Raw genomic sequence first — 27,649 nt, forward strand, 5'->3', positions numbered from 1 at the left:
GGTGAATCTGATGTCTGTGCGATTTTATATATCGGCTGGACCCACTATTGTTGGCCAGTGTCGTTAGTTAGTCTGCCATACACTATCGCTGGGCGAGCTCTAAGCGCACAACCTTGAAGCTTATCTCACCTTCACCTCATTCCGTCCAGAGTTATCACAGAAAACAATAAAAAAACACGAAACAAGAATACGCATGCCTAATTGCTAAACGCGGGCCTTGCCCTTGCCGTCAACTTTGATGCACCTACAAAGAGGAAATGCGGTCCATGACAGTATAAAGAATCAAAACATGCCACCGTTCCCTTTTGCTCGTCATCTGCTAAATCTACCCGACTCCGGAATCCCCAAAACGGAAATTGAATCGAAAAAGGACAACGAGAAAAGAAAAATAAGTGTCATATAAAGTTGTATGGAACGGATGCACGCCCCTGTGAATGCTATGCGGGATTAAGTAGAGAGACACACACAGCCCATAGGACATGAAATAGGCGCGCGAAAAAAGAAGTCCAAAACAAAACAGAACAAATGAAGTAATGAGAACTAGTAGCGGCTAGGACTCTCTGGACTCCCTCCTCTATCCCGTACGGTATCGACTAGCTCGCTGTCCTGCGCAAGCATATCACGATCGTCACGATCAGGAATAAGCAGCAGCGAGCTAGACCGAGAGGCAGCGCCCGCGTATCGCCGCCGCTGCCGAGCGATATCCTAGGACCACTTGACATCGGCACTGGGCGCTCGTGTACGGCGTCGGTTGCTCACTTTGACCTCGCTGCCCGCGCCGTGACGGCTGCCGGCCCCACCGGTGCCGTTAGCATTGGTCGCAGCAATGATGCTGGTGCGTCGATCGCTGCTGCTGCTGCTGCTGCCGGTGCCGCTGCTACCGCCGTGGCCAGTCATTCCACTGCCGAGAGCCGACAATCGCTCGACACGCTCTCCTGCCCCCGCAGCCACGGCCGACAGGCCGAGTCCCAGCCCCAGTCCGCCAGCCATCGAATACCGCCCACCCACATTCTCCTTATTCGACATGGAGCTATCCGATCGGCTGATAATGGCTGGCCCGAGGCTCGACCGGCTGCCGTGGCGACCGTGGCCCATGGGCTGACGAGGAAGCCGGCTTCCCCCACCATTCGTAGGCGTCGTAGACGTCATTGTCGAGCCGTTGGTGCTGGAGAGTGACGCAAGGCTGCTGTTGCTCGCGCTCCCAATCCCACTAACCTTGGACAGCGAGGAGACGCTGCTTCCACTGCTCGAGTCGCCGCTGACGCGCCGGGGAATAGCCGATACACCGTCTCGGCTCCGTGGCCGGTATGCTAGGGCATCTCGCTCGTGGGCCAACGCCACAGCCGACCTCCGGTGCGTTGCTGCCACCTCGATCAAAGCCGGGCTCGCAGATGACAAGGACGATTGTGAGTGCTGGAGCGCGCGGTACTGGTTGTACTGGCTGTGCCGCTGGTTGTGCGCTAGGGCTGCTGCACCGTTGTGTGTGGGCGTCAGGGGTGCAGACACGGACGACTGTAGTCCCGGCGGCGTGTAAAGTGTTGTCCGGCGTTGCGCACCGGGTCTTGCTCTCGAGGAGCTCGGTGCTGCCATGGACGATGCATTGTTGGTGGCCATCGCCATAGCGGCCGCATCGGGCGGAACGTCAATGTGGGACCGCACAAGCTCTGCAGCCAAGTTCCGCACCAGAACGGCCGAGTCCTTCTCAGCCAGCTTCTGGACAGCCTCAAACAGGATCGAGAGGTGCATGCGGCCCGCCCGTGTGGAGCTGACGCCCATGTCGGCGCCCGAGTTGTCCATAATGTTGCGTACAAGACGCAGGAGGTTCAGCCGTACTACGGCTTTCTTGTGCGTGAACTTTTGTGCCACGCCAGAGTACATCTCGGCCTGGGCCAGGTCCGCCGCCAGCGAAGGACTCAGCCGCAAGACCTTGAGGAGCGGCTCCAGAAGGTTCGGGTCGAATGCGTTGACCTTGGCCGTGTTGAAGCACGCAACGATGGCCGTCTTGAATCGCCCGTCGTTGAGAAGATGTGCCTCCACCTTTGCTGTCTCTTCCTGAAGCCTATGTTGTGTTAGTGAGGAGAACATTGAACATTGTAGCGAGATTGTGTGGAACGGGCAACTGAACTCACCAAATGAAGATAGCGTCAAGGGCAGTGACCTGCCAGTACTGGTCGGCCAACAGGGAAACGTAAAAGTCCAGGCCCTTGTTTTGCCAGAGATAGCGCCGTCCTTTGCTGCCCGAGTGGGCCATGTCGCACAGAATTGGAAGAGCAAACTCCTTCGGAGGACGTTCGGTCTGCATGATCTTCAATAGAAGAGGGATGATACCGTTGACGGCTGCGTACTCTTGACGCTCCTTGCTGAGACGGCAGAGGTTGAACATGGTGTTGAGGACCTGGTTCGAAATTTCGCGGAAGTGATTCTGGCCCTTCTTCATGCTCTGGCTCAACACATCTATTAAGAAGTCAATGCCATCGGCAGAGTGAAGGGTCTCCAACGTCGTAGAAAGCATCGACAGGTTCTTGATGAACTTGAGCATCGTGATCTGGTGGATGGGCGTCATGCGCCGCAGGTCCTTCAGAACGGTCTTGAGAACTTGTCTATCCGCAACAACCTCCTTCACATAGTTTTCCGCCTGCGAGAAAAGGTAGAAAATGTTCACGATGCGGCCTTCGATCAGCTCGGACAGGCCGGTTCCGTCTTCGTCATCTTCATCAAGCACCTTGTGTAAAACGAGTGCCAACGGGTCGAGAATCTTGCTGCGTGAGAAAATACGGCAGAAGTCGTTCTTTGGCGTAGGTCCTTGCAGTTCAAATACGTTCCAGATGCCGTTGACACCGATCAAGACCAAGTCACGGGAGGAGTCGTAGTCTTCATCCAAGAACTCGACGAGCACGTTGAGACCACCAGCGCTGACAAACATCTGTAGTGTGGTCGTAGATGTCTGGTACATTTGTCGAACAAAGGCAGCAGCCTCGAGCCGAATCTCGTTGGAGTATTGCCGAGCAGCAAACTTGGTGATGATAGGAATCCCACCGACGAAGCAAAGGTTTTCTTGAAGCTCGACATCATCGAGAATAATCTGAGATGAAAACGTTAGCATAATGCCGGGTAGTGGATAGATAGCAAAAACTTATTCGAAAACTTACCGCGTTGACGATTTTCAGAAGCTGCAAAATCATATCCTGGCGGCTCTTAACCGTGCAGGGCTCCAGAATCTCGAGAATTGGTAGCAACCCGTGGGAGCTGATGATGAGGTCTTTGATTTCGGTGTTCTCCCATAGCAGGGATAGCTGGAAGAGAGTGATTAGTAACGTACCGCAGACATAACAAGATTAAGGGGAACAGAGCTTACCAGGTCCTCTGTCAATTCGGACAGTTGGTCTTCTCCTTCCGTGGTTTTCAACGACCTGACGAGCTCCTCGACCCTCTCAGCCAAGCGCGCATGCCGATCTCTGGCAATGTTCGCTTCGAGGTCCATCTCGTCCCAGCCAGGATCCATCATGGCAAATGGGTCGTCTTCATCTTCCTCGTCACCGAGCCACGAACTATGAGAGAGCTTGGATAGGAGCATCAGACCACCGCCGTCCTCCGATCCAGCATCACTTTCCTCTTTGTCGGTGAGGTTGTCGCCGGGGCCGAAAATGTCAGAGAAGTCTTCGTCTTCTGCGTCTTCGGCAAAACGCTCGATTTCAACAGACGACCTCGTTCGGCGCATGGGCCGGTCTGGCAGCACAGACGGCCGAGAGGCAGCTTGTCGGCGCATGCTGCCCCCTGCAGGAGCCTGCATTGAACGGGGAAGGCTGGTGAGGTCGGAGGGGTGGAAAAGCTGAGGAGAGTCCTGTGGTGTACTGTAAGAGCGAACAAGTTCGGAGCGAGGGACCGGAGCCGGAGGTTCAGCAGGGCCGTTCAGCACCATATTTAACCGGTTGCTAGTAAATACCAGGTCGCTCTCCGCCAGTAAGTCGGAATAGTCTTCCACTGGCTGCTCTTGGTAGGCCATCTCAGGGCGGGACGGCAGTTCGAATTTGCTGCCAAAGGACATTTTCGTAGGTGACCTGGTCATTGACGAGTCGTGAGAAATGGGGGATGCATACTTGCTCCTACGTCTTCGGATGGGTTTCGGCGAGTCGGCTTGAGGCGACGTCACTGTGCTGGAGGATGCGGAAGACGGCATTGGAGGAGGTGATATCGCGTCTCCTCTCGCGAATGCATTGCTAGCTGTTGTTGCAGCTGCGATGGCAGCAGTCACGGTCGCCTTGTCCGATTTTCTGTTGATTGGGCGGATCGTCTGCTCCTGGAAGTCGGGCTCCGCAAGCTCTTTCACAGGTTTAATTGTCATCAACTGCTCACCCTCCAGAGCGTCGTTATCCCAGTTGGCGGACACATTGCGGGAGTCACTTGACGCGAACTGCTTCAGCCGGTCGCTGGACAGCAGGCCGCCAAAGTTGTCGTGGGGCTTAAGGTTCTGCAGTGCCGTTGGCGAGATGGCAGTTGCAAAATCATTATCCCAGTTGTCCTCATCTTTATTGCTTGTTAGATAGGGATCGAAGCTGACAAAGGAGAAACAAAAAAAAAAAAAAAAAAAAAAAAAAAAGAAAAAAAAAGAAGAGAGAGAGAGAGAAAAAAGAACTGACCTGCAAGCTCGGGTGAGCTGAAAACGTCGGCCATTGGTCGGGGTTTGGCAAGATGGAGCGCGCGAGCGCCACGTTGAATCTCACTGGCACCGTGCCTTGAGATTAGCGGCCCCATCAACGGGGGTCCCGAGTTGTCTGAACCGGTCGAAGCTCTCAAGTTTGTCTCGGACGACTCAAGAGCGCGGTTCCAGCGCACGACTTCTTCGACAGCTTCCGACGGGTTTTTGGAGACCGGTGCGTCACTCCGACGGCAGCTCACGATCCAAGGGTGCCGGCCCAGCTTTTTCGCAGATACTCTCAAATTGGGGTCCTTCTGGAAGCATTGCATGAGGAAGTCCCGTGCGGCCGGCGATACGCCCTCTGGGAGTGGTGGGTGGTCATCGTTGACGATGGCAAACAAGGCTGGCATGGCAGCCAGGTTGTGGTAGGGTGGCCGACCCTGCAACAGCTCGATCACAGTGCAGCCTACGCTCCAAATATCAGACGCAGAGGTTGCGCCGGATAGCTGGATGATCTCGGGGGCCATCCAATATGGTGTGCCGACAACCTGTGCTTCCTTATCTGGACCGGCCAGACTGCTGGTGGAGACACCAAAGTCGGCGAGCTTGACTGTACCGTCTTTTGTAGTCAAGATGTTTGCGCCCTTGATGTCGCGATGAATGACACCTTGGTCATGAAGGTACTGCAGGCCTTGCAAAACCTGCGTCATGTAAACGCCGACAAGATTCTCGGGGAACTTTCCATATGCTTTGCATATGGAGTGCAACGAGCCGTTTTCGCAATATCTAAAGGGACTGTTAGCTTAAACGACAAAGAGATCTGCGGTGGCCCGCGCATCCCGAGTACTGGAACAGCATACTCTAATATGATGTTCAGGCAGTCAACGGATTTGACAAAGCCGATGTATTTGACAATATTGTCGTGCTAGAAGGCGAGAAGGGTCAGTAATGTAGGCCTCAGTACTGCTCATCGGCAGACAGGCTTGACACCGGGTGCCACATACGTGTAGGTTTTTGAGTAAGTCGATTTCGGCCTATGGCGGTAACATGTTAGCATCATATGTCACGTACAGTCTCTAGATCCATAGAGGGCGCTAAGATATACCTCAATCATGCGCAGCTCGCTCTTAGGCAGGTCCGTCAGCTTGATCTGCTTGACGGCCACGGCCTCGCCGGTCCCCCAGTTGAAGGCCTTGTATACAGAGCCGAATGCGCCCTTGCCAATGCAATCTCCTAGACGCTGTGCATGTGTGATAGTTAGCAGGTATCGCGGACAGGCGACAAAGAGTCTGCGGTGGCACATCGAGTGAGAAGGCCCTGGAAAAGCTGGCATAGCACATACGTAGTCTTTGAGTCCTGGGTCTTGTAACGCGCCAGACCGGTCCCGGCTGCTCGCACTTGCACTGCTGCTGCTCGCAGCCTTGCGCAATGCCGGTGCCTGTGCCGACGAAGCGGATGATGTGGTTGATGGAGGCGCACCGCCGCTGGCATGGGCACTACCACGGCTCCCGCCGCCGGACGACGACGGTGCATCCCTCCTTGGCGTTCCAGGGACGACTTTGGCTGCTGCCACACGTACATTGCTGCCGCTGCCGCTTCCGCTTCCGCCCCCGCTTCGGGTTCCGCTCCGGCTGCCACTCTGGCTTCTATTCCTGCCGCTGCCGCTGCCACTGCTGTTGCCACCATTACTGCTCTCTCCATTCAGGCGCCGTTGTCGGCTTTCGTGACTCGTATGTGAATGTGAGTGCGACTGCGACTGCGACTGCGAGTGTTGCGCGCGTTGCTCCGCCGCAGAGGAGCTGCCTGACGCCATGGCCGAAGGGGCGCCAGGGTGGGATTTCGCCGGGACGTGCACTCGGCCAAGATTTCACCGTCTATCCAAGCCCGGAGAGTCTGTAGATGTTCGCAGTTGCGGTGTGTCGCGTCGTGTAACTGCCTCGGCGACGGCAGCTCAGCTACCGGAGCATGTGCGAAGTCGGGATGAATCGGTCAAGGAAGTGAGTGGGGCCGTTCGACTCTGGCCGGAAGAAAAGTATACACTATAAGGCCGTGGGAAATCGGGGGTTAAGGTGGCTATCAAATCGGGCACCATTCACGGCTCTCGTGAAGGTAGAGGGAGGACGTGTTGAGACGAGGTGCTTTGGAATGGGCGTGCTGGTGCAATCCCTGTGGCTCTAGGTCGCGTCGAAAATGAGAGCTCGGGGGGGTGTTTGAGGATGTGCTGTTCTTCTCGTCTGCAGCCTCTCAGAGTCCAGGAAGCAGATCCGTCGATGCTGGTGACTTTCTTGAGCACTGCGTTGCATGAGCCAGGCGCGTCAAAAGGCAATGCCGTCGCAGCCGCCCACAGAGGTGGCCGAATCGTTACGGCAAAATTGTTGTCGAGACGGGCTGTCGTGGGAGCCGCTGTCGTGCGCGGTGTGCAAAGAGAGAATGCGCAGCGACGATGAGCTCAGGCGAGCGAGCAAGACCCAGGTCGTGTCTCTTGTCGTTTAACGTTTGGCCATTCGCAATGCTTGGCTGTTTCCAGCTTGCCGTGTGTTGTTTTTTTGGGTGTCCACCCTTTTTGGCTTATGGATGTGGAGGAGGGGACAGCGACCGTCAGGTCAGGGCCAGTGGGCATAAAGCGGGTCGAGGCTGAAAGCTGGTCGGACCAGTCGATAAAAACGCAAGGGGAGAGAACAGTATGGAGGGGACTAAAACGCGTGGTGTGGTGCACAACATGGCCCATATCTGACGAAGACGATGTCGAAAGGAAGAATCAAAAAATTGGGACATACAAAAACCATCGTGAATTTCAGGGGTGGGCGTATTCGACGTATTATGTGACTGCCCGATACGGGTTGTATTTACAGTGAAAGTGTAGTCTGTAATTACTGGAAAGCACAAAGGAAACAAAAGGCATGGGCGATTAGCAGGAGCGAAAGAGAAACATTCCAGAGCAGAGTGACGGCAGGAGCGACTTGTGGCCATAGCAATGCATTCCTACCCGGGCACAAAAGTCACTCGGCGGGCAGCTTCATAGCAGGAGCGTTTAAGCTTTGTGCAAACGTGCTCTTGCCCAAGTTTCGATACCCGAATCCGTGGCAGCTGGCACACCTAAATGGTCTGCCAGGGGAAGGAGCACGGAGGGCTTCATTTGGATCGCAACCAAAGGGGAAAGGGCAATACTGAACGCGCGATGGGGAAACCCTAGAAGGAGTGGTGAGAAAGAAAAGGAAGAAGCAAAGGGTTCGGTCAAGGCACCCGGGTAAGTGTGTGTGAGAACGGATTACTGGCCGGAACAGAAGAACCAAACGGGGCTCGAGATTAATAGAACCCGATTTTATATTGAGCACAATACACGAAAAACACGTAAAGCACCCATGCGCGTGTCACCGAAAAAAAAAAAAAAAAAAAAAAAAAAAAGAACAAAGAGAGAAAAGGCTAAAAATGAGCACAAGTGTGTGATAGGTGAGCTGGATGGACGGATCACGGCGACACGCAAAGCTGGTTCTCGTTTCACGTTCGGCCCTGAACTCTGGCACAGGAGAGGAGAACGCAGCACGATACCAGGATTGAGCGACCGGTGGATCACAGCGCCATATGCGACCTTCTACAGACGCCAGAAATAGTGCAAGTGGAGCATGCAGTGTTCAGTTGTTTCCAACCAGACGTTTATTTGATATTGCAGTTCCCCGTCCATTTTACAGTCTCTTCGACATAAGGGTCACGATACTTGTATTGTGTCACTCCAGCCCAGGGGCAACTGTTCGGCGCTGAGGTACAACATAATAGTCACGAAAGAGACGGCAGCAGGGGTCGTCCATCTCGTAGAGAATCCCTGTGATTCCTGTTTTCTGTCCAGGCTCTGGTCTTGGACGCTTGCTGCATGGGAACAGACGCAAAATTCGGACCTAACTTCTCTCGGGGAACGGGGGAGCACACGGTCATCTCAGTACGTTTGTTGAATCTTCGTCCACTCTTCTTCTCATTTCGTCCGCCTTTTATGGAATGTGCCGTGAAATATTTCGTACAATGTCTCGCTTTGCGAGTGGCGATGCCAACCAGTTCGTCTGGTTTATCCTCCTGTCCTCAGCCATTGAAGCTGCGCTCAAAAAATAGCAAAAGATGACGTCTCAAACACGAAAACGCAAAAAATCAAAAAAAAAAAAAAAAAAAAAAAAAAAAAAAAAAAAAAAAAAAAAAAAAAAAAAAAATAAACAAAAAAAAATCAAAAAAAATTCGTGTCAAAATCAAGCAAAATATCAAGACTCAAAAGCCTGCAAATCAAACAACCAAGAAAAATAAAGTCGCCTTGGCCCAAATCGTTGGGTGCTCAAAATAGACTACCACAAAATTCCAACGCCATGCCATAATATCCTTCCGCCTAGGTAAACTTTTGGCGTCAAAACGAGAAACAAAACAAAATCAAACGCTGTCCGTCAGAAAAGGGATCGAAATTCTCTAATTCGACGCTTCACGAGGAAGCGTGCGGCTCAGACCGGCCTCAGCCCACCACTCGTCCGGAATGTCTTCGCGCCGAGCCAGGCTGCGCACAATATGCTGCATACCGCCAATGCCGAGAGTGTCGAGCGTCTCGTCTGTGTTGTTGTTGTTACTGTCGTTGGTGTTGCTGCCGCTGCCGCTGCTGTTGTTGGTGCTGGTATTGGTGTTGGAGTTATTGGCGCTGGTGTTGCCGGTGGTGTTGTCGTTGGCGTCGTGGTTGTCGGGATGAGCACCACCAAAGCCAGTACGCATCGGCCGATCACGGCTCGCAAAATGTAGCATGCGCTCCATCGGATCCGCGCCACCTTGTCCAGGCCGGCGGCCAGGCCGTTCGTCGGACAGGCCCAGTAGATACGCCCGCGCCTCTTCCGCCTCGCGTTCCTCCTCTTCGTCGTAAAGGCCCTCCTCGTCGCCATCTCGGTGCACACCATCGTCCATCTCAGAGTCTTCGCACGCCACATCGTCGGCATCGTTCTCCAGGCCATTGAACAACACAGGCGACTCGTCTGCCGTTTCGGCATCCGCCGACACCACTGTAAAGGGCGAGCGAATGCGCTGAGATGTGCCCGCAGACGTGGCACCCGAAGGCACGCTATCGGTGAGGACTGGGTGGTCTTCCGCGAGCCATGACGGAGTGCGCGACATTTCAACAAGGACTGGTGCGGGTGTGGAACCGTTTGTGCCGTTGTCATTGTCGTCCTGGTCTCTCGTGACAGGCGATGGGACGGCAGGAGGAGCAGGCACAACCGGTGTCTGCGTCACGGTCGGCTGAGACGAAGAGGCCCACGCCGACTGGCCCTGCGCCGTCGCAGCAGCCAGCGCCGACGTTGAGGAGACAAACGACAAGCCCACGCTAGGAAGTTGCGGGTCGGCCGTCAGGGTCGTCAGGATCGTCTCCCAAGAGTTGACCTCGGGGCTCAGGCTGCGACGGCGGTCACCAAGCCCGTCGACAGGGTCCACAGGGACCCCGTATCCGTCTTCGAGTGGGTTGCCGTCCTCATCAGTTAGATCATAGTCGCCAGAGCGAAGCGGGGCGTCACGTCGCGATGATGTTTCTGGCAGCGGACGGTGACGATCGCCGTTCACGTCGAGATACCCAACCCGCCACGCATGGCGGCGACTGGCTGCGGCGTCGGGTGTCGCCCGGCCGTTCGAGCCAGGTGTGGAACCGCCACCGTTGGGGATCTGGCTGGTATCGCCGAAAATGCGGGACTGGGACGATTCGCGGGACTCACGGGACCGGCTGGTGGCGCGATCGTTGCTGTCGGACCAGCCCACGGTCGGCCGTCTCGCAGGTGCAGATGCATTCTAATTTGGTTTGGTCAGTAGCCCCTCTGGTTTTACTAGTACACAGCACGGTAGATTATGTGTACTTACTGTAACACGGCGCAAAGAGGACGAACGCACCAACCGGTGACGGGAACGGACATTCGTAGGTCTCGTCTCGGAATCGGGACCATCGGAGTCCACAGATTCACGGGGCTGCTGCTGTTGGAGCGCTCCATCGGGCTGCGATGTCGATGTTGATGTCGGGTCGAGACTGTGGACAAAAGCCGAAGACCGGGCCAAGCGGCTGCCAAGTGCTGCCATAAGCTCCCCGGTGTATGCGTCGTCGGAGTCTTCCAGGCTACTGGCGATGGCTGCGGTCATGAGCGAGCCAGGCCCTTCTTCGAGTAGCGCCGAGGGCGTTTCGCGGGCGCGGGACACAACATGTTCGTACCAGCGCCGGTGTTCTTCGCGAAGACCGCCGCCACCGCTAATAGCAGCACGTCGGGTGCTACCGCTGGAGTTCCCGTCCGCAATGTGGCCGTTGATTCTACCTCTCGCCTGTTCCCGGGCGTGGCTCGCCGCTGCCCTCGCTTGCTCGGAGTCGCGTGTGAGATACTGCTGGAGTAAATGTTCTCCCCTTGGCGCCGGCGGCGCAGACAGGTCATACGCGTTTACCAACGGTTCCCGGGTGCGGTTTAACCGTTCGCGCTGGGATTCGGGAAGGGCACCGATATGCATCTCATGCCGACGCTCCATCCGCTCTTGCATCTCGTCCAGTTCTCGTTGCCGTTGCCGGATGTTGGCTCGCTGACTGTCGGTCAAGCTTTCGAGGCGAGGGAGGTTCGCCACCGCCGTGAGAATAGCACGACGGCGGCTCTGCACCAGACTCTCGATGCTCCGGCGCGTGCGACGGATGCGATTCGGGCCATGGGTAGGGCTGCTGCGACCGGCCGCGTGCTTGTCGTGCAGGTCAGATTCGACCGGGGCGACGTACAGACTGCGGTGTTGTTAGACAAAACAGCGGACGGAAACTAATGCATTTCAATCGCTGCAGTGGGGACGAGAACACTGCAGGCAAATTGTTTTGATGCGTCGGACGGCGCAAGTCATGAGAAGATCAGAACAAAACATACGGAAGACCCATCGTCGGGATTGTAACAAAATTGGCGCGTCGAATGGAAAGTGAAGCCGACACAAGTCTGCTGCTTCGGCCGTGTTTGTATCGTCGCGAGTGTTTACGCCGGTGATGCGACAGTAATCGTCGAGTGGAGAAACCGGAGGGCTGCAAGGGTTGGAGGAGGTTGGATGCGCAACACGCAAGAGTGCGAAAGCCGTGCGAATAAGGGCCAAATGAGAGTTGCTGGCGCGTTTTTTTGGTACCAACAAGCGACAGTCGACGTATTTCAGGAACCAACCCGGAACAAAAGTCGAGATCGTTTCAATATGAAAGTGTTCGGCACTTGGGTAGATGGAATGGTCGAAGGTGGATCGCGCGCGATGATGAAAGACGAAATCAACACAAGGGTGAAGAAAAGAAGACGAAACAAGACCTGGAATTGCAGAAGGAGGAAAAGAAGGAGGGAAAAGCTATTATGACATGAAAGAAAGGAAGGAACAAGTGCCAGGGGGAAAAAACAACAACAAACAACAACTTTTTTAAAACATCAACAACGAGGAAGGTGCGATCCGGATGGTGATGGCCAAAACGGAAAGAGTGAGGGCGCCGAATGATGAATAGGGAAGGAGGGCTGAGGCGAAAGGAAAGGAAGGAGGGGATTGGCGATCTAGGGGCGTCGCAGCGAAGCGATTTTGCGATTTGGTTTTTTCTTCCTTTCTCTCGCTCACCCATACTTTGACTGGCAGCCGCCGCCACCCCCGGGCCCGGCTCGCTGTTTTGACAATGTAGCTTTTGCTACTGCAACTTCACAAATGGTACGTACGAGGCGCCCGCTTGAGCGGCGACGGCCCCTGTCTCTAAATCGGGCAGTCGCGCAATGCTGGTTGGCTGGGGAAGGCGAAAGGCGTGTGGTCCGTGCTTTCCTCCTTTTCAGGCACCAACGAACCAATCATATGAGGTGTGCAGATAATACTGCCGACTCTCACCGCCCTAGTCCTTGAAACACCAACCAAGCATACGACTTTGCAGGCAGGTACGTCCCCCTTGTAAGGCGGATCTGCTGTGCCTGTCGCGTGTGGGCGTCGCGCCGCGTCCGCTAAGCGAGAAGAAAAGTCGCGTTCCTTCCGTCCAAAAGCGTGAAACGCGCCCATAGGTCTTGTCCACGACATTATGCCCCATTTTTATGCGATTTGCGTCACAGAGGTGGTTAAAGTGAATCTGGCAACGAACCTATGCACACGGTTTCACTGGTCTGCGTTGGCTATTGAGTCTTTCAAGCCTCCGTGACGTAACAGCCTCGTCTGTGGTCACTTATAACGAGGTTGATCTATCACCTATGTCAGTAAAACAAATGTCGTCCTCGATTTTTTTTTAAAATAAATAAATAAATTGAATAAACATCATTTGCTTCGCTCTTGATAGTGTAAGTGCTTTGTTTTTGTTTCGAGCGTCTTGAATACATGAATACATTGGTGAGCCTCTGGTCCGATGCTCTAACTGTCCATAAAAGGCACAAAGAATAATTATACGATGAGGACAGGAGAAAGATGACATAAGAAAGACATACCGTTTCGTTACCAAGTTACTAATGCATAGTATCTCTTGCATAAAGGACGAACATCAAAGGTGACACACGAAGAAAACCGGTGACCGTGAATGGAGGAGTAGAAAATACGAGAAACAAAGAAACCAGCCGCCTAGCCCTTTCTTAATACATAATACCGCCGTAGGAGTTGACGCAACCGGGGCATAAGGCCCAGAACGAAAAACAACAAAGGAAGAAAACGAAAACATAGTTGACATAAAAGGACATAAAGCGAAACAATAACAAAGCGGGGTATAAGGTGTGAAAATGGTGTATGCCGTGTAATTTTGCTTGCATAATTAAAGCGAGCCATATAAACACCCTCTCACAAAGAGAATAGAAAAGTAAAACGAGAGTCATAGGGTCAGCATCAGGGAGAAAATAGGCGAATCAAACGAGGAGGGAAACCAAGAAAACTAAAAATCAAATAAAACGAGATGGCAAAAGGGTGATGAGGAAGGGGTGGATGGATTGTGCTAAGAGTGTGGATTTAAATTTTGATAAAAAGGTGTGAATGGTTGTCATGTTTGAGACGTGGGTATCCAGCATGTCGTTCCTAGGATGTTAGAAGCCGAGTGTGAGGTTCTGAGGTTCTGAAGCTCTGAGGCTCTGAGGTTCTGAGATTCTGAGGTTCTGCACTTGTAGCACGCAGTGCGTGAATGACTATGTCGTCCAGAGCTGTTGAGGTGGAAAGTGGTAGAGGAAGCGACATGGACGTAGAAACATCTTTACTCCATCTTCCAGTGGTTGGTCAGGCCGCCGTCCATGTCATCGCTGCCCAGGTACATTTCGACGGCGTAGAGCACCATGACGCCCACAACATTGACCCAGCGCGTCGTTGTGCCGCCTGCGATCTCGCCTGCGCGCAGCAAGGACCAGCCGGCGTCGTGGCCAGCCGCGTTGGAGGCGACGGTAAAGTGCTGCAACAGCAAGCTGGTGTAGATGGCGATGAGGATCGAGGCGGAGTACCACGACAGGAACCCGAGCAGCTTGCTAGCGGCGTCCGAGTCCTCGAGCGTGGGCTCCTGCAGCAGGGCACGGGCGCCGGATTCGCGCACGGCGGGGATGATGCGCGTGGCGCAATAAAAGACAATGATGCGGTAGGTCAGGGAGATGATGACGGACGGCGTAATGGTCTGGAAGGCGGCGTGCAAAAAGTGAAGGGCGGAGCTAACAGCGGTCGGCAAGGTGCTCAGCAGGTGCACGAGCGTCGAGTAGGACGCCATGATGATGGGCGGCAGCGGCGGGAACTCGGGCTCGAGCGCGGCTGCTTGCTGCTGCTGCTGCCGGCGGCGCTCCGCGGCCTCGGGCGACGACGGCTGGTAGTCGGTGAAGATCTGGTACACGCACAAGACGACATACGCAAACAACAGGGACGACTCGACCGGGTTGCCGCGGCCACTGCCGATGCCGTAGGCCGACAAGAACACGACCGACGTAATGGTGACGCCAATGAGGATGGCGTCGATGTTGTCGATTTGCGGAAAGCGGGCAATGCGCGACAAAAAGTAGACGGCGCTCGCAATGACGGAGCCGGAAAAGACGACCAGGATTATCTATACGAACGCAGTACATGTTAGCCATCGAGCCATTTAGCAAATAGAGCAGTGTAGCAACGCTCTCGTCGGATTCGTGGATGCCCGTGGCAGAAACTACGCACCAGCCATGAATCGCTTCGACCGCGGTTGACAAGCCAGCGTGTGATCTGGCCGGCGGCCTGGATGACCAGCAGTGTGCAGAAGCCCTCGAGGACCTGGAAAATAGGGCTCGAGTACTGCAGCGACTTGTCCCAGCCGCCCAGGGCCGCCGACTCGACAATACCGCCGCGGCCAAAAATCCAGTCGCTCCAGCTCGTGCTGGCCGGCCGGCTCGTAAAGACGGAGGACGAGGCACTCGCGCTGGCGGCGCTGGCAGACGCGCTAGCACTCATCTTACTGCTGACGCTGCTGCTGCTGCTGCTGGCACCTCGACTGATGAGGCCGAAAAAGTTGGAGATGCCAAAGCCGCCTCCGCCGCCGCCGCCGCCGCCGCTGCCAACACCACCGGCGGTGCTTGCGCCGATGACGCTGCTTACGACCTTGCTGGCACCACTCTCCCCGCCGGTAACGTGGGCCACGGTGCGGGCGACCCAGTCGGTGCTGCTTGCGTCGATGGAGAAGCGGCTCAAGGACCAGATCAGCAGGCTGGGAATGACAACCCACTGCGACAGGCGTAGGGTGGCGGCGACGGTCCAGCGGAGGCGCTGCGCGCTGGCGCGGTCGGACGGGGCGACGAGGCGCACGGCGATCTTGATGGACGAGTAGGCGCTGTAGTAGAGGAAGAGCGCCAAGCTGTAGGCGAGACCGGCGTCGCGACCGCCGACATCAAAGGCGATTGGGATCGAGAGGACGACGCTCAGCAAGAAGATGGTGCTCAAGAGCACCCGAAATATCCACAACATGTTGTCTGGAAAAACGGCAAGACACGGGGGAGAAAGAAATCGAGAAAAGAAAGAAGGGCGTGACTATCGATGTCGATGTCGATGTCGAGACAGCCCAGAGCGTGCGCGCGGAGAACCGCGCAGCGCGCGCTTTGGAGGTCACTCTTTGTCAAGCCCCAACTCGGACGGAAGATAGGAGGCGAGGACGAGCACGATCGCTGGCCGTGTCGTGGGGTTCGAGACGGCGGGACAGTGAAGGCCGCACAAAAGAGTATCAGCACCGGCAAGATCGTCGTGTCGCGATTCGCTGGCGTCTCTTGTCGCGTTCGGCGAGGTCGAGCGAAGGATCTTGTAGCGGCTATAGATGAAGGAGGAGCCGCGTCTGACGCCGAAGCTTGGTCGAGCAAGCGGGTCGTTCTGTCCGCCTGGTGTTGCTCTGTTCCGGTGGCCGGTTCTTTCGTCGTGTCGTTTGCGCCTCGAGAGGGTGTAAGCGTATGCTCTGACCGATTCGGGGGAGGAGAAGAAAAGAAAAAGAGCGCCGAAGAAAATTGAATAGGGAGGGGGTTTAAGTGAGGGCGGACGCGAAACGAGGTAAGGGGGAAGCCGTTTGCGACGGACTGGCAGAAAAAAGAGGTAAAGATGAGGGAAGGGGCTGGTAGGCGGGACGCAAGAAAGAATCTGGATAGACGTCGTGAGGCGAGGAGTGTTGATGCGAGAGTGACAAAGGAGAGGTTTTCTTTCCTTTTTTTAATTGTCCTTTTTTTTCAACAGCTTCTGACTTAATCTCGTCAAGACGTGGCAGGCACACGCCATAGGCAGGAACTGCTACGGGGAGCTAGGCGGCGTGCAGCATGCACTTTCCAAAAATTTCAAAGTGGATAGTGGAGAGTGAATGGTGGATGGATGGTGGTTGGGTGGGCAGGTGCAGGTGTGAAGCTTGCAGGTGTTAGGCTGCTAGTAAAGTCGCTACCACGGAAGGTCGCAATCCTAGCGGCAGGTGGGTTGGGCTGCTGGGCTGGTGGTACCGTATCTTCACGTGCCAATAGGGGACGGCGGGGGCAGCGTTCAGGGTGAACTACAGGCACTGATGACTGGGCCGCTGGAGCAAAGAATAGGAAGGGGCAAACGGCTGCTAAGGGAAAGTACGAAATACTCTGTTGTAATGAAGATGGAAGGAAGGAGAGAAGAGGCCAAGGATGAAGATAGCGAACGAGGCCGAAAAGGAAGGAGTGATTGACATGCCTCCAGCCGATGGAGATTTTTGCACGCAATTTGATCGCTGGAGGGCAGGTGGAAGTCGCGTGCCACTTTCCTCTTTCCTCTGTTCCCCTCATACAGGGAAGATATGCAGTGCTACTCCATCGAGTTGGTGTGATTCGGCGCGTGCCTGGGAAGGAACCGGGCGAGTCTGGATAAAACTGCGACGTTCTCCAACATGGTGTGTCTGGCAGACGGTGCGGAGGTCTCCGTTGAAGCCACCACACTTAGCATCGAGATTCAGATATGGCTGTGTGTGTGGTGCAACGCCAGATCTCTTCCAACGCCGGGTACGAAGCAGGAGAGAAGTAATTCGTACAGAAGTACGCTGAGACAAGAAGACGAGACCGAATGGGAGCTGAAAAACGACGAGAATCGCAAGGATTGTCGGTTTCTGTGATTGTTTGACGCAGTCTCTTCTCTTCGCATGGGCTCTTGACCTCTTTTCTTCTCTTTTCTATACCCTGATTGAGGCGAGCTGAGGATTGTTCACTTTGTCTACTTTTTTCTTTGCCTATGAGAGGTTCGTTCTTGAATTTCCTGCATATTTTCCCGCGGACAAGCTACACCGTACGAGTCGATAGTCTGCAGGCTCTGTCGTTGCGTTTGGGCATGTTCTTTTTGCAATCGCCTTGCAGCTTGTTTTCCCCACGTTGCTGATCTGTGCGGTCAAATATGCGGTGAAGACGAGCTGACAAGAGCTGAACTGAGCAGCGAACGAGAGGCGGCGGCGTGGCAGGCTGCGGCTGGGGAGTGGGTTGTGCGTGTGGGTGGACTCCGCGAGCTACGTACCGGAGTGGGTTGAGTGGACGGAGTGGGATGCGTCAGCGATGGACTCACAACCGACGGCGGCCATCTTCTGGCTGGACGGGGCGACGAGGAAGCGAGAATCCTGCCGAGCGGTGTGGAGAGTGCGGTCATACTGTTTGGGATTTTATTTTGACTGGTTCACGTCTCGTCACGTTCTTGAAACACAGCGCCCACCAAACAAGTCGAAGCAATCGGCGCGGCCCGGTCGTCGTGCGGGTGCATTTCACATAATACATCACCACAAGAACGGTGGATCATAGAGGACAGCAGAACTCGAAATAACGACATCGAACAAAGAGCGCTTTGATATTGGCAGGGTCGAGCCGCATGGGCAGAAACCGCAGAAGAGAAGAGTCTATCAAAAAGGCTACGTGATAAGTAATATGTATCCAAAACTGTACCAAGAAAGTACAGATTTGCAAGTGTAAAAACAAGACGCAACAAAAAGACAAAAAAGCAAGTCCCAACCCACGAGACCGGCAAGCGATAGCGTAGTGAGCATTGTCGCAAAGGCAGAGTCTCGGTCCCAACGCGCCGTCCCTTGTTTCTGTCAGCAATGGCGTAGTAGCACTGTTGCTGGTTCGAGTGTCTCCCCCAGAGAGCAAAAGATGGTTAAGTACCATAAAAAAGGAATAGAGAAATACGGGGGAGACCTCGAGGTAAAAATAAAGCGGACATGGCTGAAAACAACAATGGTTGGTTGTTTTCGTCGTCACCGTCCGACAGCGCATTCAAACACAAATGGGGGTATCATAATGTAGTCGCAGAAAAAATGCAGATGCAGAAACGAAAAAGAAAAGGAAAGACGAAAATAAGAGAAGCCACAAAAATTGCCGACCAGCCAGCTTGTGGAAAAGCAAAGAGAAGGGAAGTAAGAAAGGAAGTAGAGAAGAGGTGGCAAAGAAAGAATCCAGCCACGAACAACAAGCATCCAATCCATCAGCCCAGGGACCGTCCTTTGCTTGTGTCCCAACGATAGCGCGTTAGCATTGTCGTCATAAAGACAGCAACAAAAAGACGATCTATTGGTCAAAGATGATTGTAAACTGAGGCGACGAAGACGCGTTGAATAAAAAGACTGTTTTCAAAAGTGTCGTATAAAATGGCAAGGCAGGCTGGTGGCGTTAAAATCGAAGGAAAGGGTTAAAACATAATTGAGCCCCTGGCGGCAGGTTGCGCTGCCTTGAGGATGCGGGATCGAATCTCCACAGGCCATCCTTGTGTCATTGCGTATGCCCGCCCTCGAGCGGCTGTTGAAATGATGTCTCTTGAAAATTGAACAGAGATAGGGGCAAGGCGGACAAACGACGGGGCTCGCTCTCTAGTTGCCGCCAACCGGCAGTATCCGCGTAAAGCCGCGCTGCACAGCCTCGCGACGGGCAGCACCGTCCAGGACCTCGTCGTCGTTGGAGTCGTCGGCCGCCTTCGTCGGGGTGCGGCGCTTGTTGCCAAACAGGCGCAACAGCACGACGTTGATGAAGCTGCTCGCAATGCTGACCACCAGAATAGCAATCATGACGAGGTTGCTCTTGCGGAACTGGTGCGGGTTCTTGGGCGACGCATCGGCCGGCCAGCCCGTGTACAGCGCGTACGTCGTCGTGATGCTGCCCAGGTTGCCGAGGCCGGACACAAGCGCCGAGGCCGCGGCCACGCCGACCTCGCCGTGGCGGTGCTGGAAGATCTCGCCCGTCCACGTCATGCAGATGGGCACCGTGGGTCCCAGACCGAAGCCCAGCATCAGCATGCCGCCGTAGCGCGCCCAGGGATTGGACCCGGGCGCAAACGACACGACGAGGAGGCCGACGATCTGGATGCACACGGCGGCCGAAAAGAAGGCGGCGCGGTACCGGTGGAAACGGTCCGAGATGGGCGTGACCAGCAGGATGGCAACCAGGTCCATGATCCAGATGGGCGCAAACAGCAGGCTGACGACAATGCTGCTAAAGTGGGGGTTGATGGCGCTGATAATCACGGAGCCGTAGAGCTGCGTGCCAATGCCGACGCCGACCACGCCAAAGTACATGAGCACCAGCGGCCACAGGCGCCAGTCAATCAGCACATGCAGCAGGTCCCGCACCGTCCACGGGCGCGGGTGGTAGACACGGCGCATTTCGTGGTAGTGGACCAGCGCATCCTCCCCCCTCAGAGCCTCGGGCGACCGCGGCACCCAGGACAACAGGGGATGCGGGGGCCGGCGCGCGGTGCCCGGCGGCAGCGGACGGTCGGGCAGCCACCAGAGCAGAGCAACGCCGAGAACGACAGCCAGGAGGCCGTACACCAAAAACATCCACTGGAAACCAACCAGGCCGCCCAGGCCGTCCATCTTTTGGAAGCCGGCCGACACGAGGCCGACCACGGACGCCGACAACTGGGCCGCCGTGAAGTAGTAGCCAATGCGCTTGGCCAGGCGCGAGGGCGGGTAGAAGAGCGTCAGGTAGTATGCCATGCCGGGCCACATGCCGGCAATGACGACGCCGAGCAGGAACCGCAGCAGCTTGAGACTCCAGGCGGCCTGGACGGCCGTGAAGCAGACGCCGATAACGCCGACGGCGAAGACAATGCGGGCCATCCACACGCGGGGGCTGAGGCGGGTCATGATCAGGTTGGAGGGAAAGTCGAAGACGACGTACGAGACGTAGAAGAGCGCAAGCGCGGTGGAGACGTCCTTGGACGACAGGTGCAGCACCTTCATCAGGTCGTGGCCCTGGGCCGCGTTCATGGTCTGGGCGATGCCAATGTTGGAGCGGATGGCCGAGCAGAGGAAGTAGAGGACCCAGAACGGCGGGATAATGCGCCAGTCAAGCTTGCGGTACACCCGCTCAACGCACTTGGTGTCGTACTCGACGATGTCCGGGGCGGCCGTAGCGATGCCCTCGTCAGCTAGTGAGGAGGTGACGATGCCATTCTTACCCGGTTCCTGGCCGTCGGCGTCTTGGGGAGCCATTCTGACTCGGAAAACTGTGCTGTCTGTGAAGTGACAAGGAGAAGGAGGGGGCAGCCACAGGAGACAACAGCCAGAGGAAGCAATGGGACGCGTGCTAGCCTGGTTGTCTGTTCTCTGCAATCGTCAGAAGAGGTGAGGCAAACGAATCTCAATCTTAATCTCGCGATGCTGAAAGGGCAGATGGGGGCAAATTCCGCAAGGGGCCGGTGACGTAAGGCGGAGTGGATGGGACAGGGAAGGGGAAGGGGACGTAAGTGAAAGTAAGGACAGGAAATGGAAGAGAAGGGAGAGGCGAGGAGGGTAGAGGTGTGGAAGAGGAGAAGGAAAATTGACTCAACAAAAAAAAAAAAAAAACCTGTGATCCATAACCGAAAGTTGTGGGGCGGCAAGAGCTAACGCGGCAAAGCTAAAGAAGCCAGGGCGTGCTTCGCCGGCTCGCCGGGTCGGTCTGGGCCTGGCTGGCGCTTGACCACAACTGGTGCTAGTGCGAAGGAGAGCTTGTGCTGGTCGGGGAAAAAAAGAGGGGAAAAAGGAAGCAGCGATCAGGAAGGAACGGCGACACAGTTGCGACAGCTAAGGAAAGGGCGACCGGGGTGAACATGAACGAGACATCGAAGTGGTTATTAAAAAAAAAAAAAAAAAAAAATAACAACACAAAAGTCTGCACACAATTCGTCGTATACAACGAGGTTTGAAGTGACACGCACCGGGGCTCAGTCTGGCTCTCAGAAGACATCCGGGCGAGAACCTCTTTGAGGAGACTGTTACGGACACGGGTCGCGCAACAGGGCTACAATGAGCGGCCAAAAGTTTCCATAAGACAGAGTGTCTATAAGAAAGAGTGTCCATGAGACAGTCTCCTCTGCGATATTTAGGTAGCACGAAGGAGCTGGTGTGTCGTTAATGTCTGGAACCGATATGATGATGCTGTTGTTGTCTCCTTGAACATCTACGTGCAGTCAACGATCCCGTCTTATTTGTGTTCAATTTGCATTCTTTTCCTCCTTGCAGTACCTACATATCTGCTGGCCGATGCCACTCTCTGCCGCTGCTCATGGGCTTTATCTGTACATCGACTTTGAAGCAAAGTACGGCTTATGGCGAGGCTCTTCAAGTCCAGTCCACGGTCACCTGTCAAAGCAGCTGACGTTCCATGCCATCTGACAATCTCCATTGCATTCATTATTTAAAAAATCCAGGCCGTCTCCGCTAGCTACTGAAAAAACATTTGGTATCCTTCCTGCCGTGTCCACCGCTGGCGGCTCATGCACCATTCAACCATCAACGCCGACGCTTCGGCGCGGGTTTCCGCTTTCTGATGCCCGCACTTCCTTTCCTCTGTTTCGACCGGCTATTGTCTGCCGTGGCAGCTTGCTTTGCCGGTTGTTGTCCTTTTCCACGGCGCGTCTGCCGCGCTGGCTGCGGTTTCACTGGCGCTGGTGGCTGTCGCGCGGCCAAGGCGGCGATGCGAGCACTGCGCCGGAGTGGACGTGGCTCTTGAGGTGGTGGCATTGCCTTTTTCCGTCGAGAGGCCCGCGTGGGCGCCGGCTGCGGCAGTGATGGATGTGGCAGCTGATCACCGCCCGGACGTTCTTCGTCCGGCTGGGACGAAGAAGCGACGTCGCCAGCAGCGTTGCCATCGTCCGCGGCCTCGGCTGCGGCCGCCGCTGCTTCTGCCGCCGCGGCCTCCCTCGCGAGCTCGGCCCGCCTCATGTCCTGCATCATTCTCGCAAAGGGATTCGTCGGCGGCTTTGTAAGATCAATCGGTGATGGCGGTCGTGGTGGTGGCGTCGGAGGTGCACTGGGGATGTTGTCAAACGCATCGGCTTCAGAGGGAGTAAGTTCCAGGCCGGCAATATCTTCAACGTCCGAAAGGTCGTCCGGCTCCGGGCTTGGACTCTCGTGGCGCCATTTCCAGCCGACGACACTCTTGCCATGTAATTGGTGGTTCCACTTGTCTTGCCAATCACCACGGTCCACCCATCGCTGGTATGTGTCCCTCTTGAAACTGGTGCGTTTTGCACGATTGTCGAAACGATCAGCTCTGCAAAACCACTCTACAGACTCCAAGGAAAACTGAAACCAAGGGCGGGACGTAATGAACGACTCCTTTTGAGAATCCGAGGACGACGCGGTCAAGTGCGAGCGAGGTTGGACCGGGGCATATTCGCCGTGGTAAAGACCCTGGCGCAACTCAGCAGCTCGCCGAACGGGATGGTAGTCGGATGCCTGGTCGAATTCGCCTGGCCATGGGCCCAAGCGAGCAGGCCGGTATGTTGGGTCATCGAAATGGCAACCACTATCGGGGATGCCCCATTCTGGGCCCCACACGCCAAGCCTCTCCCACCGCCGCTTGACAATGTGCCGAGCAACGATGGAGCATCGCCGCTCAGCAAGTTGAAGCTTCTTCCCAGACCCAAGAGGCGCCAAGAGGCGGCGCACGTCCGGGTTGGGATGGTGCTTAGCCCAACTACAAATACGGTCGCGCTGGACATTCGCCTCCAATGCAAACCGCGAACCGGCTTCATACTTTCCGAACAAAAACGACGCAACAGAGCGACGTTCGCTTTCGTTAAGCGGCGCCATGAATATGTCGCGATCCTCTTGAGTCAGTTCGCTTGCGCCAGCCGGCATGACCCGTGAAAGTAGATCTTCCTCGTCATATTCGGTGGATGATTCGTAGGGAGGAGGCTCGTCGCTTTCAAAGCGACGGAGGCCGCGCTCGCGTAGATGTGGTCGGTCTTCGAGGGCCTGCAGAGCGGGGAGCGCGTCCTCACGGAGCGCATTCGCGAGGCCCATCGCGTCGTAGAGGGGAGGCATGGCTGTTCAGCATTCAGCGTTCAGCGTTCAGCGTTCAGTGTTCAGTGTTCTCGTCTGTTGTTGGTGTCGTGTCGGTGACTGCATTGTTTTGAGGGTCAGTTGTACGCTCTTCTCAAGTTCTTCTCCAGCATAATCGTTGGCATTCGCTTGGGGAAGGAAGGTATGGCTTTGCCTTGATGGGCATTTGCGGAAAGAGCGATGGTCTTGTGGTGGCTGGTTCCTGTGGTCCCTGTGGTCCCTGTGGTCCCTGCGGTCCCTGTAGTCCCTGTGGCCTGTAAGCTTTGTGGGCGGTAGCCGCGGTTTTGTACTCTATAAGACGCCGTAAGTACACCGCGTTACGCGTAGGCCGAGCGCCAAACTCACTAAATCCGCTATATCCACTCTTTGCCGCAAACGGCTTTCGGAGTCTCCACAGCCACTCAACTCAGAAAGGCCCCGCTTTTGTCGATCCAGACAGGGCGTTTAAAATCGACTTCATTGAGCGTGCAATGCGACGATATAAATACCGTCCATCTCTTTATGATGATTGCGGTGACACCGGTTGCGGCATGGCCGTGGTATGGGTTGCCAACTATCTTGATCTGTTGCTCAATATCTCCTCTTTGACTCTTTCATGATGGAAACACGGCGTTCGCCGATGAGACCCGCAGAGTATGGTTCGTGATTATGACTCTGGCAGGCCCAGAGGTGAGGCCAGCCAGAGCTGAAACCAGGGTGACTTCCAATTTGCGCTGTCCTACTGTGGACGGCCGTGTATCTGGCATCAACGTGACGGATTTGAGCCAATCACGCTCGTCCCTGCGTCCCAACTTGTTTCTTCAACGGACACCATATTATGACACCACCAGCGTGTTGAAATACGGCCATGATCTATCGTTTCTATTTACTCTCTTGCTTTTATTTTGGGACCCCATGCGCTATGAGGACGCCGTTGGTCACATTTGTCGGCTGGACGTGAAGCGGCCCATGCTTTCTTTGCGGCGGTAAATATAGAAATGACATGCTGCAAATTGCGACTTTCTCCTCCTACACCAACCATTGCGCCTCAACAACCGCCGTCGTTGAAACATGGCACGAAAGACACAAACTGAAGGGCGGTTGCGAGGAGTGCGGCGCCTGCCTCGTTTAGTTGGCAGTGCTGGGTTTTGCGGCTCTTCCTTCCCCTTGTCCGCTCCTTCTTGTTTCCACCTTGCCATGGTCCTGCATCCCAGCGCTCTTTCCCGCCATGACCTTCTGTCGTGACTTTCCGTCGTGACCTTCCAGTCATATACTCCGACTCTGCTTCCTCTCTAAATTCTTCTCTCTTCACCATATGCTCCTTGTCTTTTCCTCTCTTCTTTCCTCCTTGTCTGCCTGTCTCTCTCCCCCTTCCCCAGAGACTGTCGTTTTTAATTCTGGTGCCAACAACTACCACAACTCATCATTTTCACAAATCCACGCCACATATCTGCCGCAATGGCTCACCCTGATACGTTCTTTCATTTGGTACCACGGAATGAAGAGTCTCTTCCCATTCTGGACCTTCGCGAAAACTGGCGTTTTGTATCGGAAACGACTGATGGAAAGAAAGGACTTGAAATCGGATACCATGTCTCGAAAGTGCCCGGTCGCGTTATGGCACGCCTTGGCCGTGGCCTAACGGCCGACATAAGGCTTCTTGGAAGAAATATTTCGTCCATCCACGTTGCATTTGAGCTTCACCCCGATACACTTGCTGTTCTTCTCTCGGTACGAGCAAAGAATGCATCGTCCGTCACCGTGGAGCCTGTAGAGGATGACGGAGAAAGCGGAGCAGTGGCAGACACAGGACGAGGAGATGTGGTCGAGGGGGACTGTGTTCTTGTTTTCGAGCAGCCGTACAACATCAAAATCGGTGTCTACAGTTTCGATGTCGCCTGGTGTCCCAAACGCGAGGTGCGGCAGTCCAAGGACGAGGTATGGCGCATCTTTGCTCGACGCGAGTATCAGAAGGCCGTGGAGCGCGAAAAACTTGCCCGCTCCTGCGATCTTCCGACCTACGACAGCTCGACGCTGAACACATGGCACAACACGAGAATTCATACAGCCAATCGCCCCCTGTTTCGCGAGGCCCCCGGGGCAGAACGCCACATGCTCGATGCAGGCAGCTTTGGTAGTGTTTTCCAGGCTACGGATCGTGAGTCCGGTGACCCGTTTGCCATTAAGGTCATCGACCTCACGAAGCTGGACAGTCAGCGTGATGTCGAGTATGCACGGGCATCCGTTCACAATGAGGTGAAAACACTGCAGAAGCTGAAGCACGTAAGTACTGGTACAGCGTTGGCAAAGTCGATGAGAGACATTGGCATAACTAACAGTGCCGGCAGCGGAACATTATCGAGTACCTCGGCTATGCCCAGATGGACACACCCAAACCCGAAATCTTCATGCCGATGCGGCCTGGGACTCTTCGCAATCTACAAAACTCCCCAAATAGGCTCTGCAGTATCGACGACCTATGTAACCGGGTTTTGGAGCAGATACTCTCTGCCCTAGACTACTTGGCCTCGCAATCCATATGCCATCGTGACATCAAACCAGACAACATTCTCTATTTTGACGAATCGAAACACGGAAACTACATCTTTCAGCTGGCCGATTTTGGCTTGGCGAGACACACAACGCTGGCCGTGGGCTTGGGCGGAACAGGGTTCTACATGGCCCCAGAAACATGGGACGATAGCCCATATGCCCAGAGTCCCAAAATGGACGTCTGGTCTCTCTTCGCTACAGTCATCGACGTTCACACAAATTTCAACTTCCCACCAACATGTGACAGTGACACTAGAACACAGTTCAGGCTAGCCCTTGTTGCCATCCCGGCGATTGCAGCGGGCCTGCCTGATCTTGGCTGGATGGTGCACATGGACCCTTGTGTGCGAGCATCGGCCGCTCAGATGCTTAAGTATTTCTTCGGCGAGCGCGGCCTAACAACAGCAACAAAATATATCAAACCTTTAGCTACAGCGCCTTCTGTAGTGTCTGTGGAAATGACCGGTATCCCCGAAGCAGGCTTGATGAAGCCAGACCCCGGCCCGTCCAATGTGCCTACTGCATGGGCCGCTCGAACCCCTGCAGAAGCTGTCCCAGTGTCAAAACGGCTCCCGCTGGTGCAGTACCCACGGACGCGGCAACGCAGACGGTTGGAACTTGCCAGAGCGGGCAGGGCAGCAGCGACACAAGCTGACAGGTTGGTGACAGGGAATCTTGCGTCGAGGCCTGGCCCCGGCATGCTGGTACAAGGACGAGTCACGGAGCCGGGTGCGCAGGCAGGCAGGGAACAAAACCTTACAAGACGGCCAAACTATGAGACGTTAGTGCCCCAAGACGTGAATGGCTGGGCCGATCCTCCAGGTCGGCTCAGAGAGGCTCGCAAAGGCAACGGGGAAGATCTAGCACAACGGGGAGAAATGGCGACCGCACAAAGAGTCCAAGACAACAGGAAGTCGAACCCGAAAGGAAAGGAAGTTGCTCATTCGTCACAATCTTCCTGGAATCTTCCCGGTGGTTTCCCAAGATGAGGCGCCAGTCATTAAAATTGGTTGGTACGTCTCCTTGACACCCTATGTGGCATAATGTTTACGGCCACAACCATCTCGTATCATCTCAATTTTTTGGGGGGTTTGGTTTATATCCTTTTCGCCTTTTTGGAATATTTTTTTAAGCGAGTTGATTTTCTTCTCATATACACTTGATTTTGTTTTATTCCCCTTTTTCTTTTTTTTTTTTTTCTTTTTTTTTTCTTTTTTTTTCTTTTTTGTTCATGTTCTTCCACTTTTTTTTTAAAAAAAAACTACCATAACGAACATCACAAATTTCCCGACATCCAAAGGCGTATTCGAAGTTGCTCCGCCACCGCGATCGCCGCCAATTTCAGCGACGGAGCCGGCCAGGCGGGGGAAGCCGCTGGCAAGGAGAACGCCATCGTCGGATGTGGTACCACCAACTACCAATGTCGACGACGAATTGCCCCGAGCGGAGCTTCTGATTTTCCGTAAAGAGAGCCGAGTCTGGGCGCCTGACTACGCACTCTAGTGAGGTCGGTCTGGGGTTGTCTGATGAACGCCCAGGCATGCCCAGGCACGACTGGAAACAAAAGCAGAACGTGTAGGACTGTGACGTCCGGGGAGGATAAGCGGCTGTTTCGCGTCGCCGACTATCAACTTGACAGTCGCGGAGGATAAGCTAACCCCGAGCCGCGCCGCGCCAGTTCCAGGTACCCGGTATTGCCCGCCCCTAGCGGCCAAGCTATCTTTGCGGAGCAACGCCGCCTCCTGCAAGTTATCTGC

The 27,649-nt window shown here is 55.0% G+C and overlaps 6 protein-coding genes across 6 annotated transcripts; 1 reads left to right on the top strand and 5 right to left on the bottom strand.

The window, feature by feature from the left end:
• Window positions 1–705: 705 nt before the first annotated feature.
• Window positions 706–6,449, bottom strand: SPBR_05471 (uncharacterized protein; the record flags this gene model as incomplete). The annotated part of the gene is made up of 8 exons (XM_040763735.1): window positions 706–2,059; window positions 2,130–3,082; window positions 3,150–3,293; window positions 3,356–4,524; window positions 4,638–5,422; window positions 5,497–5,561; window positions 5,742–5,876; window positions 5,979–6,449. 8 exons carry the CDS (start codon window positions 6,447–6,449, stop codon window positions 706–708), a joined length of 5,076 nt encoding a protein of 1,691 aa, XP_040622469.1.
• A 2,630-nt stretch (window positions 6,450–9,079) lies between these two features.
• SPBR_05649 (uncharacterized protein) lies at window positions 9,080–11,534 on the bottom strand (the record flags this gene model as incomplete). The annotated part of the gene is made up of 3 exons (XM_040763912.1): window positions 9,080–10,429; window positions 10,499–11,387; window positions 11,524–11,534. 3 exons carry the CDS (start codon window positions 11,532–11,534, stop codon window positions 9,080–9,082), a joined length of 2,250 nt encoding a protein of 749 aa, XP_040622470.1.
• Window positions 11,535–13,820: 2,286 nt separating this feature from the next.
• Window positions 13,821–15,532, bottom strand: SPBR_05807 (er membrane protein; the record flags this gene model as incomplete). The annotated part of the gene is made up of 2 exons (XM_040764070.1): window positions 13,821–14,648; window positions 14,753–15,532. The coding sequence occupies 2 exons, from the start codon at window positions 15,530–15,532 to the stop codon at window positions 13,821–13,823; spliced, it is 1,608 nt and encodes a 535-aa protein (XP_040622471.1).
• A 3,367-nt stretch (window positions 15,533–18,899) lies between these two features.
• Window positions 18,900–20,522, bottom strand: SPBR_05842 (MFS transporter; the record flags this gene model as incomplete). Its single annotated transcript, XM_040764105.1, has 1 exon — window positions 18,900–20,522. One exon carries the CDS (start codon window positions 20,520–20,522, stop codon window positions 18,900–18,902), a length of 1,623 nt encoding a protein of 540 aa, XP_040622472.1.
• Window positions 20,523–21,803: 1,281 nt separating this feature from the next.
• SPBR_05883 (uncharacterized protein) lies at window positions 21,804–23,342 on the bottom strand (the record flags this gene model as incomplete). Its single annotated transcript, XM_040764146.1, has 1 exon — window positions 21,804–23,342. The coding sequence occupies one exon, from the start codon at window positions 23,340–23,342 to the stop codon at window positions 21,804–21,806; it is 1,539 nt and encodes a 512-aa protein (XP_040622473.1).
• Window positions 23,343–24,797: 1,455 nt separating this feature from the next.
• SPBR_05791 (uncharacterized protein) lies at window positions 24,798–26,547 on the top strand (the record flags this gene model as incomplete). Its single annotated transcript, XM_040764054.1, has 3 exons — window positions 24,798–25,622; window positions 25,688–26,234; window positions 26,477–26,547. 3 exons carry the CDS (start codon window positions 24,798–24,800, stop codon window positions 26,545–26,547), a joined length of 1,443 nt encoding a protein of 480 aa, XP_040622474.1.
• Window positions 26,548–27,649: the final 1,102 nt, after the last annotated feature.

Source organism: Sporothrix brasiliensis, assembly GCF_000820605.1.
Source record: "Sporothrix brasiliensis 5110 chromosome Unknown Cont15, whole genome shotgun sequence".
NCBI lineage: Eukaryota > Fungi > Ascomycota > Sordariomycetes > Ophiostomatales > Ophiostomataceae > Sporothrix > Sporothrix brasiliensis.